Raw genomic sequence first — 20129 nt, forward strand, 5'->3', positions numbered from 1 at the left:
TAAATAGTGTCTGAAGTGCAAAATAAACTGGTAGGTATTCTGAGTAGGCAAGCCATTAAAAAAAAGAGAGACAAATATCTATATTCTACCCCTCATGGACTCCTAAAAGCCCAACGCAGACCACAAATACACACACTAGTGCAGTATAATATGTATTTATTCATTATAGTTTCAAAATATACCAAGTTACATTTCTTTGAGAAAAATATTAATAAAATGTTGGAGAACAAACCACAACAAATTATTTGATTCAGTCCTGTGGTCGTCCTGAAACCACAAGGTAGCCGGTTCGATCCCTGGTCTCCCCAATTACTCCTTAATTACTAAGGAAATGTAAATGTCCCTATTGTGGGTCTAATAAAGGATTATTAAATAAATATAACATTATTAAAACAGGATTTGGTTTCAAGAAGCCTGCACGACCTTGTTTATCTACTTCTTTACGCTGTCAAATTATCACAAACTCGAACTTTCACCCAGAACTTTTTCCTCTTTATTCTGGGAGCAGAACTGCAGCAGGTGTGTGACCTTCTTACATTAATGTGTGACATTATAGGAAACACGCCACGCGTTCATGGACGCGTCCTAAGAGGAAGGTATAGGTCTTTTTATATTACTACGTTGATTAAAATGTAGCGTTTGTCGCAAAATTAACGATTTATATGAGTAAATCATCCCAAAAAATGTAAACTAAACTTGAAAACTCAACTGATACAAGTCAGGATGGCCGAGCGGTCTAAGGCGCTGCGTTCAGGTCGCAGTCTCCCCTGGAGGCGTGGGTTCGAATCCCACTTCTGACATGAGCCTTTTGAGCCGCACCACTTTGTATCGACTAAATACATGAATCACACGTTATCTGAGAGACGCTTATTGATACGTTAACAACATTTCAGTCGAAGTGAAAACATTTTTTCAATATAATCTCAGACTTTTATTTTTGAAGCGATGCATTCAACCCTAGACCGTGACGTTATTGTTGCAGCCTGAAATAGATATGATAAATATTATAAGATATCAGACATATGTAGCTTGTTGAGCACAGCTATAAACACATTCAACACAATTCAACAGTCAGGAATAATATTCTGGTGAGACATTTTTATTTTTACAATGAGTCATAAACCATGTCAATGTTCATATCCTGCTTATAACCGCAAAATAGGAGTCTTAGTACCGTGTTTAAATTGTAGGGTTTGAACTCCCAACAGGTTGCTAAAATCTCCAGATGGGCCAGAAAAAAATCCTAAGGAAATGACCTCAGTGTTGGTCTCCATGACTACATTTAGGCTCATTTCAATTAACATTTTATTGAAGAAAATTATACAATATACTGAATAAAAAGCCTGTATGTCATACTGTAACAAAAAAAAGAAAAAAGAAAACACTACCTTTATAGTGATAATTAGTACACTTCTCATAAGGATTTTAAAAGCCCAGTTTTAATGAGGAGTTTTCTGACAATGTCGCCCGCTGCAAGAAACACCAGACAACGGCTAATCTTAAGTGACAATTTCACCTTTATTAACATGGTGAAGAATCCTTAGTAAAGGTCGGGGTGACAGGCTGGAGGAGGTTTTGGTGCTCAGGTGGTGCCTGTAAAGAGAGCAACACACTAAGAGAGAAAAGACTCATTAAATTACAAGGACGTCACTGGCATGAAACCCAGCAGTGTTTCATCCTTCAGCTTAGCAGGCGGCCCATGTGCATGTTGCAGGGGATTTAAAAGCAAAAATCCAAATGAGGTCTTTTGATTATTTAATAGTAAACATATTTTCACCAGGAATGGTGAATCGTTCCATCTTTGTGTATTCGAAATTTTGATTTAACATGTCTGTTAAACATATTTCAGCATAAAATGTGAATGTTAAACAAATAGTTGCTTAGTTTCTTTATAGAGATAACCTAAAGCGTCACGTGCACGTTGCTATTGATTCATGACTTGTTCCTGCATTGCAATGAACACTTTTTTTTGGAGTCAAACCCACAAATACAGTCCTGTTGCTTTAAATAGTTACTGGAGAGCCAAATGTGTGTGAATCCGCAGCTGAAAATAGTCCCTCACAAATTATCCATTTGCTCCTTTTTGAGTTATGTTTAATAAAAAAACGAAAATTACTGAGCGTGCACTGACTGGTCTTTCCATAGAATAACTTTATCCTTTAATGCTGTTCCTCACCTGACCTCCTGCCCCACCCATCTGGAACACCCTCAACCGCCAACATATGCAAGTCGTACTTAACCCTGACCAAACTCTCTGCATACCCGTGGAAATAAACTCCTGGAAGGCAGATAAATAAATAAAACATTACGTTTCTTTCTAAATGATTCATCGGGGAGAAATGTGTGTCATCCGCAGCATCACCGCCGCCGTCACCACCTGAATTATCGGCCAGAATATTTGGTTCCCATGGCAGGTCTGATTCAGAGGTCACGAACTCTGAGCACGGATGCTAATAACGGAATAAAAGCAGCTTTGCCTTCGCTCCGGCTGCTTGAGTGACATTGATCTTGCAGGAGAGAGACACTATCGTCCCTTAGAGACCACATGCATGGACAGAGGCTACATTTCCCTCTTCTCGCTGCATGAAAAGGGGGGAAAAGTTCAACCAGATCGTCCTATAACTTACTTGTGACATCAAAAGCAAATATTTAGGTCAAAATAACATATTAAAAAAAACACAAATACAAACTCCTTTTAGCATTTAAATGCATATTAAACTGTGATGACTAAGATGGCCTTTTGGCCAGTGTACGGAAAAAGTTCCTCTTTTTTAAATCGAGGCATGGGGGAGGGTTCAAGTAGGGATTCCCACTCACTTCCTAAATAGTAAGCCGTTTTCGTTTGTGCTTGAATGTGCGCCTTAGTTTGTTGTTTTTTTTGTACCAAGGAGCTAAAAGCTTGAAAACTGTGCAGACGGCAGGATGTGGGCTCAAGGTGAGGACAGCGCAGCAGCAGGTAAGACTTGATAATGTGGCTGTAAACTGGGGCTGAAACATTATTTGAGTCACATGATGATCTTTGGGGTTTCAATAAGAAGTCACGGTATCGTAATATGTCTCGCTATTTCATTTGGCTCGTTTTTTATTTCTTCGATAATGGAGATTCTGTGGATGAAAAAGTCCAAAACGACCTTTCATGAACAATAACATTATCCCATTTTGTGCAGCTGTTCAATAAAAGCTGGTTTTCTAAAGTTTTCTTTCAGTCATTTTTGGGGAATATTTCCACAGACTCTTTGATTTGTGATATTTGACAATGCTTCAATAAAAGGATAGCTGGAATGAGTCGGCACTTCATTACAGCTAAAGATTTACATTTTGGGAATAATTAATTTTCCTGACGAGAGTTAGACGAGTATTTATACCCCTCCGTGCAAATGTCTATAAGGTAAAGCTACAACCACAAATTGTAGTTTTCACACTTCAGTTTTAGAGCTCTGGTTTCATACTTCAGCAATAGTTTAATTAACTTTATTCCAGAGTATTTTGAAGATCAATAGCCGTGTTAGCTTAGTTTAGCACAAAGACTGGAAACAGGGTTCAGGCTCTGTCTAAGGTAAATACACCTAGCACCGCTAAAGCTCACTAATGAACACGTTATATCTCATTTGTTTAATCTGCAGAAAAACAGTGGTTAATGTAAATATGTGGATTATGAGCTAATGAGACAAATTAACGCATTTCCCAAAATGTGAAACTATTGCTTCAAGAAATCGAAACTCTCAGTTTGTAGCAGGTGGAAACTCTTGTGAGTCAGGGTTTTTATTCTTCTGTGATTTCACTTCCTGTATTCCTCTGTAGTTCCTCTTGCAGTCACACTGACAGGATGTGAGGATCTTTGATTCTTACGCTTCCCTCCTTAGCGTCTTTTCTTGTCTCTTTTACCACAACCCTTTTGATGAGTTTTTTCCCCCACAGAGTCTGAAGGCGAGACGGGTTTCTCTTCCGAAGATGAGGGAGACATTCAGGTATCATCGTTAGTGACAGAGGCAGTACATGACTAATCAATGCCACTTTCTAATGTGCAATAGAGTACTTACATAGTATTATGTGAATCTGCTAGGTGTAGTAGTACCATGGGCAGGGTCCTGGGTACAGTTTTAAAAGTGATGGCGCTATTACCTGTTCTTATAAACTAATATAATGGTTCTTATAACCGTTGCTCTCTTATTCTGAAAACTGAAATAAATAGAATTTAGGTAGTCAAATAATAGGTCTGTGCCTCTTAAGTCCTTTTATTTTGTGTTGTAATTATATTTTACCCCTTTTTAAACAGTTCTTGAACATTGACACACCCAAGATACTGGTTTGGTATTTATTAGTGGATATGCAACAAACAAAATGAAAGACAATATAAAAACTATTACTAATTATAAATTCCTCTTTGGTTACCTCTACTTCGGCTCTAATATCATAACTGACTAGCATCTTTAACATGTGAACATCAATATACGGTAAACACACACACACACACACACACACACACACACACACACACACACACACACACACACAAACCCCTGTTGCAGGCCTGAGTGGTAGCTTGGGAGCGTAGAGGCCTAAAACGGTAGCGTCACCTGTTCACACAAGTATTTAACAAAAAGGGCACGCGCACGCTTCGTTAGTACTCACAAATCCAATGAATATTAGGAGGGGAGGTGAGGAAAAGCGGGGTGATGGTCAGCAGGCGGAGCGCAGAAGAAACAGCAGCACACGTGGGAAACAATTCTCCATAGTGGTCCTAAGGAGCTTTCCCAGTCCTCTCTCTCTCAGTCACAAACGTCCGTCTTGTGAATCACATAAAACAGCTAAGCACCAAGTCCACATGCTACTTAATGGCGCGTTAGCAATAGCTTGTCTTAAACAACTGGTTTCACATGCAGAGCTAACAGTACAAAAGCCAAGCTAACCATAATATGCTAATGCTAATCGCGATGCTAATGCTATTCGCGATTAGCAAAACAACATTGTTTTACAATAAAACATTTAGCCAAAGTATAGAAAATAATAAACAACTTTTTACTCTTGTGGATGATTACATAAGAAGTCCAAACCAGTGGATAACTGGTCGTTGGGCACTAAGTTATGAACATTATTGCTCTCATACAATATTTACAGTGTTAATTAGCTTCTGCCTGCCTCTGAACAGGCATCGTGCATACCTGTTCATCCGTTTAAGTCCCACCCCTCTACCTGAGACTTGGATCTGAGATCGGATTGGCTGTTAGGCTCATGACGACCCAATCAACACACAGGAAAACAAAGATTGACAGATTACTCTGCTAAAACCTTTAGGCTGTTAGACAACAGGCACATGCTGAATCATGTACACGTCACACAAACTATGCTCTAACCTTTGAACTGTAAAGGTCAACTCTCTTATTTCTATGCGTATCCACTTTTACCTTAATATTCTAGAAAACTATTTACATCCTGAGGTCTAAATGATAATTTGTAGACAGGGCTACACAATCAACATGAGTGGAAATGCTGAATATCCTTCTGTTAAAACTATCTTGCAGGTTTAATTGGAGTGAACACAATATTTTGCCCACACAGCTCACATATTTTACAAAAATAAATTGCAGAAATTAGTAGCTCTCAAACAAACAGGACGGATGCAATTTTTGTGCCTCGATCGTTTTTGTGAAGAGAAAAAAATGTAAATAAACTCAAACGCACTAATTTGTTGTCATATCTTTCTCCTGATTTGCTTTTTGTTTGTTTGTTGACATTTTTGTTCAGTGTGAGATCCTGGAAATTCAGAGAGATGAAGCCAACCAGAGACTGTCTGAACTGGAGGAAGGTGAGCATCATGCATTTCTTTATTTTACCTGCTGGTCCACATTCAGGAGCAATATGGAGTTGTGGAGACTCTAATTCACATCTGTAGGCAGGATAACATAATAAGTGTTCGGTTGATTCTGTGGAGTTTAAGCTGGGCGTCTCCTTGTTCTATAACAACTCGTCTCCTTATATTTCCAGCCTCCAATCAGCTCTTGAAAGAGATGAATGTCCTGGAGATGCAGTTCCAAATTGAGCGCTCCTGCAGGGAGAGTGCTGAGGCGCTGGCTGTCAAAGTACGTCTTTTTACTGTTGGTCCTTTTCTCTCTTTGCGGCCCACTTTCCCGGATGTCGTTTCCTTTCCTTCATGTTTCCCTTTTCATTCCGTTTCCTTTGCTATACATCTTTCTTTACCTCTTCTACTTTCCTATGTCCTTTTGTTTATGTTGTTTCCTTTCATTCCCTTCCCTATGTTGCCTTTTCATTCCTTTCCTTCCGTTCTTTTCCTCGTCATGACAATGGGCTGTATAATTATGTAATCTATGTGTCATCTTCAAACCAGTAGTTTAAAATGGAAACACAAAACTCCAGTCCCACCATCCTCGCCTCTGTTGCCTAGGTGACCAAAGAGAACAAAGTGCTGAAGAGGGCGAGCCAGATGATGATGCCGCTCATCCCCGAGCTGCCTGAAAACTTGGCTGCCGTGACCTTTGACCCAGAGTCTGACCCTCCGGTTTATGGTGATGAGGTTGACTATTTCGGCGAAGAGACGCTGCTGATGGAGAATCAGGCCAAGATCGCAGGTGAGACGACACTGCTGGTGAAGCAAAGTCAAACAGATATTGTTTTGTCTGCCTTGTAAACCAAATAGCCGAATATTTCCAAAAATAAAGCAATAATCAAAAAAGAGGCATTTCTGTTGTTCCGGATATATTAAACATGACCAGCTCAGCCAATTAGATGAAGAACTAAACTAATTAATGATAGCATTTGTTAACAAATCACTTAATGTTGACGTGCTTTGGTATTACTTTTAGTAATAAGTAATAAGGGTAAAACAAAAAGACACAAGACACAATGTGTTTTTCCGTTTTTTCGGTGTTCCAAAATAATGCATAATCAGATTAGTATCACGGGTGACCTGAACTCAGATTAAGGATATGGATTATTTTGGGGAATTCAGTGTTTGGTGTGTGTGTGTGTGTGTGTGTGTGTGTGTGTGTGTGTGTGTGTGTGTGTGTGTGTGTGTGTGTGTGTGTGTGTGTGTGTGTGTGTGTGTGTGTGTCAGAGCTGCAGGGGTCAGTGGACAGTCTGCTGGCTGAGAGGATGCAGCTGGAGCAACAAGTGGAGGATCTGACCAAAGAGCAGTTCCAATTGAGAGAGCAGGTATATCATTGTGCATGTATGTGTGTGTGTGTGTGTGTGTGTGTGTGTGTGTGTGTGTGTGTGTGTGTGTGTGTGTGTGTGTGTGTGTGTGTGTGTGTGTGTGTGTGTGTACTTGGAGTCTCATCACAGACTTTTTCTCTCAGCTTGCTCTGGAGGTCGAGGAGAAAGAGGCCATACTGAGGAAAATAAGCAAACAGAACAAGACCCTGAATAAAATCAAACGTGGTGAGTCGTCAATAAATGTGGACTGCAGCTAATACATATTTTCATTATTAATCCGTCAATATTCTTATTCCAAATAGTAACAAATAGATCATTATTTATTTCATCTTATTTTAATTTTTGCTTCATAAATGACTTAACGTGATTAATTGGGTGTCAAATGTGTTACATTTTTCGTCAGATGGACTCATTTATTAAGCAATGAATCATTTCAGTGCATTTCGTGTTCATTTTTTAATTAAAAACATCATGAATGCCATCGAAAATACCTCATCATTTTGCGTGTGTGTGTGTGTGTGTGTGTGTGTGTGTGTGTGTGTGTGTGTGTGTGTGTGCATAGTCTCCCAGCTTGTCACAGAGGAGTTCACAGAAATGTCTCAGAAGCTGGAGCAGGAGCAGGGCCTCCGGCAGCACGCTGAAGTCTTCGCCCACCAGGTGTGAGTGCGTGGCATGCCTGTGTGTTTGTGTGTGTGTCTGTGTGTGTTTTCTGCAATGCACAAAACATTTTGTCATAGATTCACACCTATAGATACTGAGGGTGACAGGTCGTGCCACAGGAAGGGAACATGAGTGTTAGAGTGTTGACCTTCGGGCGGCTATGGCGAACAGACGGACATTCGGACACAGGGAGAAATGAAGAGGGAGACACACACACAGACACACACACACACGCACACACACACCTCGGATGTTAGATGATGTGGCGGGACAGGAGAAGGGGGTCTCCATTCTCTGTTTTCACACCGATGACACTTTGGTCACATCCAGGCTCTCTGTATGAGGCAAAAGGTTCACACACACAAGACAAAAGCAGACACACACTCGTACACAAGCTGTAAAAACACCAATTCACTTAAAATCCCAATACCCAAACACACACACACATAGACACAAACACACCGTTTTTTGCTGCCCCAGCTGCTCCTATAATGAAGGCCTTTTCTTTCAAAAAACGTCGCTCTGTTCTCTTCCCTTCCCATTTAGCCCCTCCCTCCCCCGTAATTAGTGGTCATCACTGCCGCTGAAGGAGAATAGTGGTCTTTAAGCACAACCTGTCTTTGCCTGACACCTTTATATTTTGCCGAGCATATAGCAATTGTCGCCTTTGTGCGCAGCGTCCTCCATTTACCGGACAGGCTCACAATGGGCCGCCTCGCAGGGGTCCTTACCTGTGAAAAGGACCCCCAACTGTTCACACAAATCCCCCCCTTTACTCTCAATTCATGTTAAAAGACCCCCCTGCGCTGAATGCCTCTTGTATGCACTACTATTTGTCTGTTTTCATGTGTTTTGAAAACACCAACCATTCACACCTCTTCTCTGTGATGCATGGTGGTATAATGACGCAGGGCCCCAAAACAGGAAACAATTTGGAGGTTTATTTTGTGCGCGCGTCTTTGTCTCTTTGTGTAGCCGTGTCTGGTGGTGTCTGTGTGTTTGTGTGTATGAAATAATTGTGCTAATTGCTGTGTGAAAATTGCTCTCTGCTGAGGGGGAGACCCGAGATTGGAGCGCTGTGTTTTTGCGGCGCGGCGCCCCGTGCTGAAACAGAGCTCACTAAACCCGCTGCTTCAGGCCGTCCTCGCAGTGAAAACGCAGAAATGAAAGCCACTTTTTCCTCACACTTCCTGTTCTCTGGTCACGGACGCGCTCTCGTGAAGTGTCCGTGCAACAGGGAATCCCATACGACCAGACTGCAGTGAGATCCTTTCCTCCTTTGGTTTGGCTTCTGCAAATAGACACAATCACACACGCAAATTACACGTGAGAGGTTCTGAGGGCTGATTATGATGGTTTTTTTGTGAATCAATATATTCAAAATAATAATAAATCAATGAAGCCTCTAATTATTACTAGACCGCTGGTATTTAATACCTTGCTTTTCTTCCTGAGCTACTGTTTTAAATGTCTTTCATATGTGGTCTGCTGTGACTTGACCAAACTAGTTTAATAGTATTAATAACGCCATCTAATCCAGTCCAACTGATCAATACCCACACGTTTATTTGTATAGACCTTAAAAACCTCAGATGAACTCATGCAGAAGAACAAAAAGTTTGTTTACATCACTCTTCGACACCGAACAGGAAATAATCAAACATTTCCAGTGAACCAAGGCAAAGCTTGACATTTAAAATGTTTGCTTTCAAGCCACTTATCATTATTAGTGATCCTGTGTGTGTGTGTGTTGTTTCTGTTCTTCAACGCAGCTGATAAAGAAGTCATTGCTCAGTGACACACCGGTTTGAAAACACTCTGCATTGTCACGACCTCGAGAACATGAACAACCAGCTATTCAGATCTCACTTTGTTTTATCCTTCGGCTCACTGCCATCAATGGATTTCGTTTTTTACATTTTCGTAGAAGCAGATAACCACAAAGATGTGCCCGTGACGCCAGAAGCTGAATTTGGTTTTGTCTTTGTCAGATGTTGGTGCAGCAGGAGGCGACGCGGGGCGAGAGCGAGACGCTGCCGCAGGACTCGGAGACCGGCCTGCAGCTGCAGCTGCAGCAGGCGCTGGAGCAGATCTCCAGCATCAGCACGGCCCTGTGTGCTATACAACGCTCTTACCAGGACCAGGTGTGTGTGTGTGTGTGTGTGTGTGTGTTAAATGGTCCTTTTTATGTTCTTTATCATGAACCCCTGTTTCCTTCCTACCTGTCGCCAGGTAAGACAGAGTCAGAGCGCTGAGGATGAGAGCGGCGTCCCCTCGGAGCTGCAGGACCTGAGGCGACAGCTGGAGGAGAGCGAGGAGGAGAAGGCGGCCTTGGAGGCGCAGCTGTCTGGAGCCAGCGGCTGCATCACGCAGCTCCAGGAGGAAGGTAGCGGGGAGGAGGGAGGGGGGGGGGTAAACCTTTTGAGCAAACGTGCTATATAGCAACTGCAGGACAGAGTAATGTTGGAGCCAAAGTGGAAGCCGCTTCTTCTAATGTGTGTTATGGTTCATTGTTCAAAAGAAGATATTCAATCTTAGCTGGAGGCGTGACCTCAGCTCCAGCTCGCCACACAGATGTGGATTTCCTGCTTCAAAATGTCCTTTGACAGCTTCTACAAGCGGTGTACTCAAATGCTTCCGAAACACATGTCTGCCTCAACAGGCTTGAGTCTTTCTCCCTGAATGAACCGCTGCTTCGTGTAAAATGGATCAATATCAGTTTGTATTTAGCGGGCGAAAGCTCTCTTAGCTCATGACACTGATGATCTTCCTTTGTAGTGAAGCGGCTACGAGAAGCACTGAGTCGGCAGGATGAGCCAGAGGAGAAAGCCACTCCTGCTCCACCTCCTCCTCCTCCTCCTCCTCCTCCTCTTCCTCCACCACTACCCACCGCTGCCACCAAGTATGTTTAATTAAAGCCACTCAGTTTAAAACACTGTATCAGAGGCTTTTTATACCCTAATGACTGCATTTTATAATTTATGAATTGTTAAACACCATTTCACCATGTATAACAATGTGACCTCTCTCTCTCTCTCTCTTTCTCTCTCTCTCTCTCTCTCTCTCTCTCTCTCTCTCTCTCTGTGTGTCAAGTTCACTTGATTTCCTGAGAAGAAGGAGAGCAGAAAGAGCCGGTAAAGCTGATGAAAACAGTGAGTCACTGATTCAAATGCAGCAAAGTCACACAACACATACTTTTCACCCTGAAGCCCAGATTTACCCTGCATTTATAATTGATCCTGGATTCTTTGTGAATTTTTTCGCCTTGTTTCTCAAAACCCAATACTTTGCTTTTACCTAATTGTAATATAAATTAGATGCAGTACGTACTCCACAACAATGAGTCCTGTTAGTCCTAACAGTTTCAAATATAGTTTCCATCTTTAATCTTGAAGAAGCATCACCGTTGCTGGACATGAAGACGAAAGCGGTGGATGAAATGATGGAGAGAATAAAGAGAGGCATCATCCTGAGGCCCATGAAGAAAACACAGGTGGACAAATTGTATCCGCAAAGACTTTGTTTGCATTCCCCATTGAATGTAATGTGTGTTTGCATTTTAAATGATCAGAGGAGCTAACGGATAAACTCTCTGCTCACAGGAGGACGACAGCTCATGGAAGGTCAGTTATCCTCCTGCACATTTTCTCCTTTTTGTTTATTATTAAATCGCAGTTTCAAATGATTCCCGAATCTTCTTGCAGGACCAGAGGAGTGAAAACAGGAAATCTGCGATCTTGGATTTGAAAGAAATGCTGGTAATGCACATCAACTCACATGAAGGCCAAACCCTGGAGTGACAAATGACGACTCGCGCCACTGAGTTTTTTAAAAACACGTCTTTCACCTTTCTCCAGGACAACAGGAAGCGTCAGCAGCTTCGCAGAGTTCCGTCCAGACGGGGACTCGGCCGAAATGTTGGGGAAGCAGAGCTCCTGCAGGTGCTCCATAGGAGGAGGAGAGCGATGGGGGAGAACCAGGACCAAACATGGGGTACGCTGTGCTGTCACTCCTCTACGGTGAAAGGATGCTCCAGTGTGTGGTGTCTCTTTGTCCTCTCTGTTAAAGGGCTGTAGGTTAATATTGTGTAGTTTCTTGTGTGTCCATGTGGTCTGTTTAGGGCTAGAGGTCTGATAGCGGCTCTAGGAAACTAAGGCCATATGTTTCTCAATACTTAACCTTTAAGTGAGGTTAGAAATCGAGATCTGGATCGGAACGAAAAGACAGTTTGTGGTCTTTTGACAGCATATTTTAACTCTCAAAAGGCCGCATATAATGAAAAACAGACAATTTAACAGCAAGCAAGTGGATGCTCCAAAATGTTGGAATGTTCCTTACTATAATAATACTATGAGTAATAAGGAAAGACATTTTTCTGCAAGGCCTATCACCATTGTTTAAAAAAAATGTAATTACTTAATGCTTTATTTTTTAATTGCATTAGTATTTTCTTGCAAATACACTTTACAAGCATTACAAATAAAAGATACAGAGTGAAAAGTAACCCCCAGTTCACTTCCAGCCTGAACATTTGATGATCTTTGATTATTTTCTAATGGGAACAAAGTGTCTGATTGGTGCCTAACCTGAGGTACTCTCTTGGTCAGACCCTCAGCCAGGCCCACAGTGCGTCCCAGCAGCAGGAGGCGCTCCCTGGGCAGGCGAGAGCGGCGCTGCCCCGGTGCTCCGGAGGCTGAAGCAGAACCGGGAAAAGAGAGACTCTCGCATCAGAGCGTCAGCGCTGATCATCTGCCAGGAGGACTGAGAGCTCTCATTCTTTCTTTTTTATTTGTCAGCGATTTCCCCAAAGGCCTCTTTTATTTGGACCTCAAAGGAACCAATTATATCCTCACAGGTGTTTTGAATGAATACATGAACGCATTGCTTTTGTTGCCGTTCACAATAAAATGTCCGTTGATCTTGGGCTCTATTGGCTTGAGTTGTGATGAATATAATGTCAGAAATCAGCTCTTAATGTTGGTTTTTACCCTCCTGGGAGTACCAGACGGGGCATCGCAAACAAACACAAAATCCCACATTCAGGGTTCAAGAAAAACAATGAAAGCGCCATTTAACCCAGATCTGCTTCAAACAGCCAGTACGTGTTGCGTGTCAAAGGAAGTGAAACTCACTCAGCCGCGTTTAATGTCCAACGTCGTTCTTTTTTTCGGTGCCTTGGTTTTCAGCTGATCTAAGTGCATTTTACAGGTATTTTTTTTCATGCTACAGGCTATAGATGATAAAAAGCCAGAGCCATAAAAATCACTATATTATTTGAATACTCTTACCCACTTCTCTCCCGAGGTGTCCGACTCTTAAAGCTCGAGCCGGCAGAAGGGTGGAGGCTGCCATTTATTCCGGCATATTTAAGCTCTCACACCCAGAGCCCAGAGGTGTTGCTGAGAGAAGAGCCTCAGGTGACCTGGACACTTCCTCCTGAAAGTATCTTTAAATGCGGCAGGTCGCCTTTTGTCTTCTCACCTCCACACAGATAATGTATATATGTGTGCAGGCATGCATACACCACATCCTCACACCACACCACCTATCTATCTCCCTTTGTTAAAAGCATTTGAAATGATGAAATTACTCTCACCTTTGACTCCGACACCATTTTAGTGTCTTCACACGGTTTCACATTATATATTTACTTTATTTAGCTCTTTTTACTAGAAGGCCTGCCTTTTCACTCTCCTGCATACATCTTTTATTGTTTTCCACCTCAGTCTCAAAGGTGTTAGCCTTTTGGGATGCAGTAATGTATTCTGTGCCCTCGGTGTTATTGAATCAATGCACATGAACGCCAGTGTGTGTGTGCGCGCGCGTGTGTGTGTGTGTGTGTGTGAGACAGAAACCATTAGATAGAGACATACAGGTAATGAAAGCGAGACAGGCGGTTGAAACTGAGACTCAATATTCAAGAATACTGAAAATAAAGGGCGTTTTAACGAGAGACAATCATGTTACTGTGTGAACGTTGTCATTAACACCCACACTGTGCATCTGTATTGCACTGTAAAGTATTTACTTTAAAGTAGTGGTCTTACAACATGTTTCCAGAAGAAAAGGAACCATATATACACACACATATATGTTTGTACTTACAACCTTTCCCTGAAACCAATGTGACCCTATTGGAGGCCCTGAGAATTAGAATCAAAACCATTTATTTGCCAGGCTACACATACGAGGAATTTGTCTTTTCGGTGGTGCATACATTAGACAAATAACAACAATCAACACAGTGCAATAGAAACATATTGCATTTACAATAGAATATCAACACATTTCTAATATCCAGTTAATTTCCTGAATGAAGACAGAGATGCAGCAAATTTATAAATGTGTGTTGTTTGCCGGTGTTTTGGACGATTTTATACACAGCAGGTGCAAACATCTTAACTCGGCATTCCAGGCAAACGTGTTATTCCTTTCAGTCCATGTCTTGGTTAGCCAACAGCGGGAGTAAGCTGTGGAACTGAAACAGATGTTTCCTTACCCTTGTAACACAACAATATTTATGTAAAATGTTTGCGTGCCTTAAATTTTGGAGGCACATTTCAGCCTGCAAACAAAAAAAAGTAAGAATCTAAGTTTTGAATGTGAGAATGTATTTTCTTAGGCACTCCAATTACATTGCATGTCATGAATCAGGACAGAAAGTCGTCTCATGGCTCAGAAGGTGAAGCTTTTCATCAAGATGTCTCGAGGTGATTCACAGGCCAACATTTACAGGTAGCCATTCTACAATGCATGTATTGTGTATTTCTTAGGGAACATAATAACCATCACGCTCCTGCACGTCTCCTCCAGCCACAGATGGCGCCACAACCGAAACAACGCTCGCTCCTTGAGGCCCTTCTTGTCTCCTCTCCTCGGCACGAGAAGCACCGGGAGGAGGACCTTTGACCGGAGCTCTACATGGTGCACCAGCGCTAGTTAGCAGCCAGCCAGCTGTTTTCCCTGTTTTATTTCTCCACATTTGTGTGGCGTCGCTTCATATGCAGAGAGATGTGGTTTATTTATTTACTCAGCTGGCTGTCGCTAGTCATCCAGATCTCCTTCGTCACTCTAGCGATAGGTAAGTGCATGCTGGGAAATCTCTGCAAGTGCTAGCTAGCGACTAATCGCTTGCTAATGCTAGCGGACCGAGTCGGTAACGGTTACCGGGGCTCCGGTGCACAAAGCAGCGGCTCTGCTAGCTTTGACCAATGTGTTGGTAATACAAATGCAACAGCAGCTTTGGCCTCAGGAGTGAATAACTAAACGTTTCAGTCGTCAGAGCTCGCAGCATGTTTTGCTAGCTGGCTGTCCAGCACCGGAAGTTACAAGATGCTGTTATTTTACTTTTTTAATAATTATAAAGTGTATTCAAACTGTTAAGCATAACGTAAAAGTACTAATGTGTGTAAAGTGGGTTTCTTGAGACACTGTAATTTCGCGTCCTCTCTCTCTTTCTTTCTTTGTCGCTTTGTCTCTCTCTCTTCAGTCCTATCGATTCAAACTGATGTTAATCAATCAGTCGATGACGTCTCAGCAAATGACGTCATATGGGTCACAATGTCTGGTATGCAGGTACACGTAGATAAAATAACACCCTGCAGCTTTTATCAGCGAGCCAGTGTTTCCTAAATCTAAGTAACGTTAGTCTTTTTTTGGAGGGGGGGGGGGGGGGCTGTTTACATGAGACAATCCCAGTTAACTTAGTAGGTAATCTCTGTCAGTGGCTCGCTCACCTGTCTGTTACAAGCAGGACCAACAACACGTTGAGTTTTTAAATAGGAAACGCCAGGAGCCACGTTGTCAGTTATTCACCTGGCCACGTATCACCTGCTGCAGCTGACAGGTGTGGCTGCTGCTGCCTGTCAAACTGTCAGCCCCAGTGCTCCCAGCTCCCCGTCTGCTCTCTGCACTAGCAAGCCTGCAAACACAAAACTACATTAATGAAACGATGGCACCAGTAGTAATGAATAATTTACCAGCATTTATTGCTTCATTATCACTGAATATAAGTTAACCACAGCCAAAAGGAGTAATCACTACCTGTCATCTAATTACTGGCTTATACTAATAATTCTAATCTGTGGAGGTTTTATACATAATTTTACATTAAATACTTTAATAGTCCTTTTGTAAAATATGCCTGATTAGAAAGCGCTACGGATGTGTTTTATGACCAATGACTGCCTTATTTAGCAGCTTTCCTTCTGGCAGTTCAACTCATAAGCTGCTTCATAACATTACAACAATGTGCTGCTGTTATTAAAACTAGGTGAAAGAGCATGTGCAACCCGTGAAGGCCTTACTTTTCCTAAGTCAGTATCATCATGCAGTATCTTTCCACCTCTTATCAACAGATGCAATTAAGGTTAAAAGACAAAAAGCACTTAAAACAAATCAACTCTGCTTTTAACATTTTAACCCTCGTCTATTCCTGCATGTTTTAAGCATTTCTCTCTATTTCATCTCCTTTAAAGTATCTTTGAGTTTCTTATTATTATTAATAAGAAAGGGCATCACATGCTTGCAGTGTTCTATCAGGCTTTCTCTCTGGTAAATCCAGCAAGCAGCGATGATGCATTTATATAAGTACATATTTTATTTATGGTGGCGAGTTGTCCAATGCTGAGAGGAGGAATAAAGTTTATGGTGATTGCCGGGCTGCTAGCAGACGAATATGAAGTTCAAAGACGCGAGGCAGTTTGCTGTCACTCTTCTTCTCTCTCTTTTTCTTCTGACTCTCTTTGAGAAAGTGCAGATTGACGTGATGGAGCTCTCAGACTCCCATGAGCCTCTGCTCTGTGAGCTTGTCACCTTCTCTGCCCCTGGCATACGTGTTTAGACATGCAGTCTTTTTGGGCTTCATTCCACATGGGCTCAGTAAATATGGGTCATGTATGTGTTGCCGCTGTGATTTTATTAATTCACTCGACTGAACTGATATTATCTAGCCTGTCTTTCTGGCTTTGCCTTCGCTGTTGACTAGAAAAAGATATTGAATCTCAGTCGTGTTGTTGTTTGGCCTTGAATCTCTGGTCCGACTCCCACTGTTCTTTTATTTATTCTTTGATCTCTACAAAAATATTTGTAGAGAGGCGTGTTAATATTCCTCAAAGTAAGGTATTGAAAAGGTTTTCTTTTGTGGTACCAATACTGAATACATAATTGTTGTCCTCCCCCAGCTGCTGGCCTGTACTACTTGGCCGAACTAATAGAAGAATACACAGTAGCCACCAGTCGAATAATAAAGTACATGATAATGGTGAGTAGACGGATGTGTTTTTTCTTTATGCAGTTATTTTGAAGAATATACTGTCGTAAAAACATGTAGTAAACGACGCCTGTGATTTGATTCCCTGTCTGTGTGAATGTGTCCAGTTCTCCACAGGTGTGCTGGCGAGTCTCTATCTCTTTGAAGGCTTCCCCATGTTGATGGTTGGACTCGGCCTCTTCACCAACTTGGTGTACTTCGGCCTCCTGCAGACGTTCCCTTACATACTGCTGACCTCCCCGAACTTCATCCTCTCCTGTGGTCAGTGGCATGTCCGTAAATGTTTTTTTTGTTTTATTCTTGTCCTGTTTTACTTTTCCCAACATTGTCTCTTTTCCCTTTTCTCCACCCTCCAGTGTTGGTGGTGGTGAACCATTATATGGCCTTCCAGTACTTTGCACAAGAGTATTATCCATTCTCAGAGGTAATTTCATCTCACATTTATGATGCAATGTCCTGCCTAAAAAAGATTTTCTGCCATTATTTATAATTTCTCCTTTGCTTGTCCCATGTGATGGTTCGTTGGGCATCAAGGTGCTGGCTTACTTCACCATCTGCCTCTGGGTGATCCCCTTCGGCTTCTTTGTGTCACTGTCAGCGGGGGAAAATGTGCTTCCGTCCACCATGCAACAAGGAGGTGAGCTTTCTTTAAATGTTTCTGACTGGGTTATTAGGAGCAGTTGAGGTTTTTAGTAAATTGGATCGGATTCTTGCTCAAGGAAAGTTTTAGATCCCTTATGCTTATTAAAAAACATACTTTATAAGGTTAAATGTACATTGTAAGTACAATTAAAGAAACATGATGCTGTCCTTTTCAAATGAACATGTGAAGTTCAGCAGATGTTGAAATGTTCGCCTCGTGGCTAATATTAACCCGGCAGAGCATGAGGCTTTTAATCTCAGGGTTGTGGCTTGGAGTCCCATGTTGGGCTCTTTTTTAATTGCCGCTGTACGTTTATTTGATCTTTATCTTCAGCACAGATCACATATTTCTTTTTATATTTTTTTTAAATACTTTTTTTTGGTTCATTTCCTGCCTTCCAGGTGTCAGTGCAGAATATTAAAAAAAACAATCGTATATAACTCTCTTTTCTTCTTCTTTTTAGATGATGTGGTGTCTAATTACTTCACCAAGGGCAAGCGGGGGAAGAGGTCCGGGATCCTCCTTGTGTTCTCGTTCCTCAAGGAGGCAGTGCTGCCCAGCCGACAGAAAATGTACTGAAGCGCTCAAACTCGGGGGGCCAGGGGGTGTGGGGGAGAGAGGATGTGTTGGAGATGAAAGGGAAGCACGAAGGACTTTGTTTCTGGATAGGACTAAAACGAAACAGTGGCCAAAGTGGAAGAAGAGCAGATAAAGAGGACGGACAAATGAGCAGAACGGAGCTTACTGCTGGACGAGCCCACGAGTTTCCACATGTTCGTCTCTTTGGTTTTTCTGTCTGTTTGTCTGTCTGTCTTTACTGCGAACATCATCTCCTAGAGACCTCTTTGGAGGGATCTTGCCCGTTGCGCAATGCTTTCCTATCGTCATGTTGGACGCCTCCATTTTTTTTAAAGCTTTGGTATTTAAATACGTTTGTCCGACGTCAATCACCAAGCTACCTGTACATTTTGACTTTGGCAAATTCATCATTTTCAATTTCCTTTTCGTGGGACGAGATCTGCTGTCATTAAGACGACGTACGACTAGTGAAAACGTTTCATCTCCCCAGGTGAAGAAGGTTAGAAACCACAGAACTTTTAAAGATGACTTTAAATGAGAGGGTGCAGTCTGACGTTTAAGTCGCAGCGACTCGGCTTCAGATCGATGGAGACGTGGCGCGGTATAAATACTCTCTGCCCTGTCGCATCACATCGACGAAAAGGGGTTGAAAAGTGCGTTTGGAAAGGATCACTACAAATTGAAACGCACTTAAATGAAAGTGATCTACCGTGAATATCTTCAGGTGCCCGCAAGCGATCCGCTACGTTGAGACTTTTGTGAGTCATTCATCACCAGCGCTGTAGTCTACAACCTGGCTGGACTGTTTAACAAAAGAAAGAAAGAAATCACAGTAATAACAAACAGATTTTTGTACATTGATCGTTGAGTTAACACGACATCAGACGACTAAAAACACTTGTGAAGATCGAACCTGTGCAGAGACTCTCGTAAGCTTCCGTGTGTCGGGGACAAAAGCTGCTCAAAGCGGTTTGATGAAAGTGCTATTAAAGAGGCCGAAATTCTTTCTACCAATTACGGAGTGCAATTCTTTGTAGGCTGGTATGCACACAAATGTTTAATAAAAGATTTTGTTGAAATAACTGTCAGATGAAATAGTTCTTTTCACAGGTTGGTGTTCAAGGAAATCAAGGCAAAAATAGATGGATTATCCTCGTCAGTTCCAATTAAATCAGTTTAAATCACCCATTCAGTGTTCATTTTTTTTGCAGTAGGATGGATTTTTTTCCCGTTGTCACACCCTCAGTGTGTGTGTGTGTGTATATGTGTGAGACAGCCTTAGTTTGATGGCATTGTGTTGTCCAAGTCCCTTGTGGCCGGGTCACAGTGTGCGCACCAGGTTGAGGCTGCTGTGCGCTTTGACCCCCGCTGAGGTGTGAATTAAAGGAAAAAAGACAAAACTGTGACACACACACACACACACACCTTAAGCTGACAGGCCACGGCTCGCAGTCACAACCATGCTGTTGACAAGCCCTCACCTGGATCCCGAGTCAGTTCCCTGGGGGTGCAGTGAGTGCAGGGATCCATCGGAGACAGGTGACCCAGTTCAGAGGCTTTCTCACCTCTCACTCACCCCGCCGTTCACCCCACCTTCTGAGGCGGAGCGTCTGGATCGTGTGGCATATTTAGTTTTGTCACTTTTGAGCGGAAGAATATTTAGTTGGGGACGGTATGCTGTTGTGCACAGAGGACACAGCCAGATGTTTTTACTAAAATATAATCATGACTTAATATGCATTCAAGTAAATCTAATGAATCCAAAGAGTGCTTCATGCTCTTTCATCCTCCCACAAAGTTTGGTTG

The 20129-nt window shown here is 42.2% G+C and overlaps 2 protein-coding genes across 2 annotated transcripts; both read left to right on the plus strand.

The window, feature by feature from the left end:
• The first annotated feature begins 5747 nt into the window (after window positions 1–5747).
• On the plus strand, window positions 5748–12651 carry shtn2 (shootin 2). The gene is made up of 15 exons (XM_079215469.1): window positions 5748–5806; window positions 5986–6080; window positions 6404–6587; window positions 7073–7170; window positions 7314–7395; window positions 7733–7827; window positions 9822–9986; window positions 10072–10216; window positions 10609–10732; window positions 10924–10982; window positions 11226–11323; window positions 11433–11453; window positions 11535–11588; window positions 11688–11823; window positions 12438–12651. Exons 2-15 carry the CDS (start codon window positions 6009–6011, stop codon window positions 12593–12595), a joined length of 1491 nt encoding a protein of 496 aa, XP_079071595.1. The 5' UTR covers window positions 5748–5806; window positions 5986–6008; the 3' UTR covers window positions 12596–12651.
• Window positions 12652–14805: 2154 nt separating this feature from the next.
• tex261 (testis expressed 261) lies at window positions 14806–19505 on the plus strand. Its single transcript, XM_079214751.1, has 6 exons — window positions 14806–14911; window positions 17013–17092; window positions 17209–17362; window positions 17458–17525; window positions 17636–17738; window positions 18208–19505. The coding sequence occupies exons 1-6, from the start codon at window positions 14842–14844 to the stop codon at window positions 18321–18323; spliced, it is 591 nt and encodes a 196-aa protein (XP_079070877.1). The 5' UTR covers window positions 14806–14841; the 3' UTR covers window positions 18324–19505.
• Window positions 19506–20129: the final 624 nt, after the last annotated feature.

The sequence above is a fragment of the Taurulus bubalis genome (genome assembly GCF_910589615.1).
Source record: "Taurulus bubalis genome assembly, chromosome: 3".
Taxonomy (NCBI): domain Eukaryota; kingdom Metazoa; phylum Chordata; class Actinopteri; order Perciformes; family Cottidae; genus Taurulus; species Taurulus bubalis.

What these genes read in the sequence shown, in the direction of transcription:
- shtn2 (XM_079215469.1), top strand. Translation starts at nt 6,009, where the DNA reads ATGAATGTCCTGGAGATGCAGTTCCAAATTGAGCGCTCCTGCAGGGAG. An exon ending in GAATCAGGCCAAGATCGCAG is followed by an intron (nt 6,588 to 7,072) that starts GTGAGACGACAC and finishes TGTGTGTGTCAG; the next exon opens with AGCTGCAGGGGTCAGTGGAC. An exon ending in TGGATTTGAAAGAAATGCTG is followed by an intron (nt 11,589 to 11,687) that starts GTAATGCACATC and finishes ACCTTTCTCCAG; the next exon opens with GACAACAGGAAGCGTCAGCA.
- tex261 (XM_079214751.1), top strand. Translation starts at nt 14,842, where the DNA reads ATGTGGTTTATTTATTTACTCAGCTGGCTGTCGCTAGTCATCCAGATC. An exon ending in CTTCGTCACTCTAGCGATAG is followed by an intron (nt 14,912 to 17,012) that starts GTAAGTGCATGC and finishes GTCCTCCCCCAG; the next exon opens with CTGCTGGCCTGTACTACTTG. An exon ending in GTCCACCATGCAACAAGGAG is followed by an intron (nt 17,739 to 18,207) that starts GTGAGCTTTCTT and finishes TCTTCTTTTTAG; the next exon opens with ATGATGTGGTGTCTAATTAC.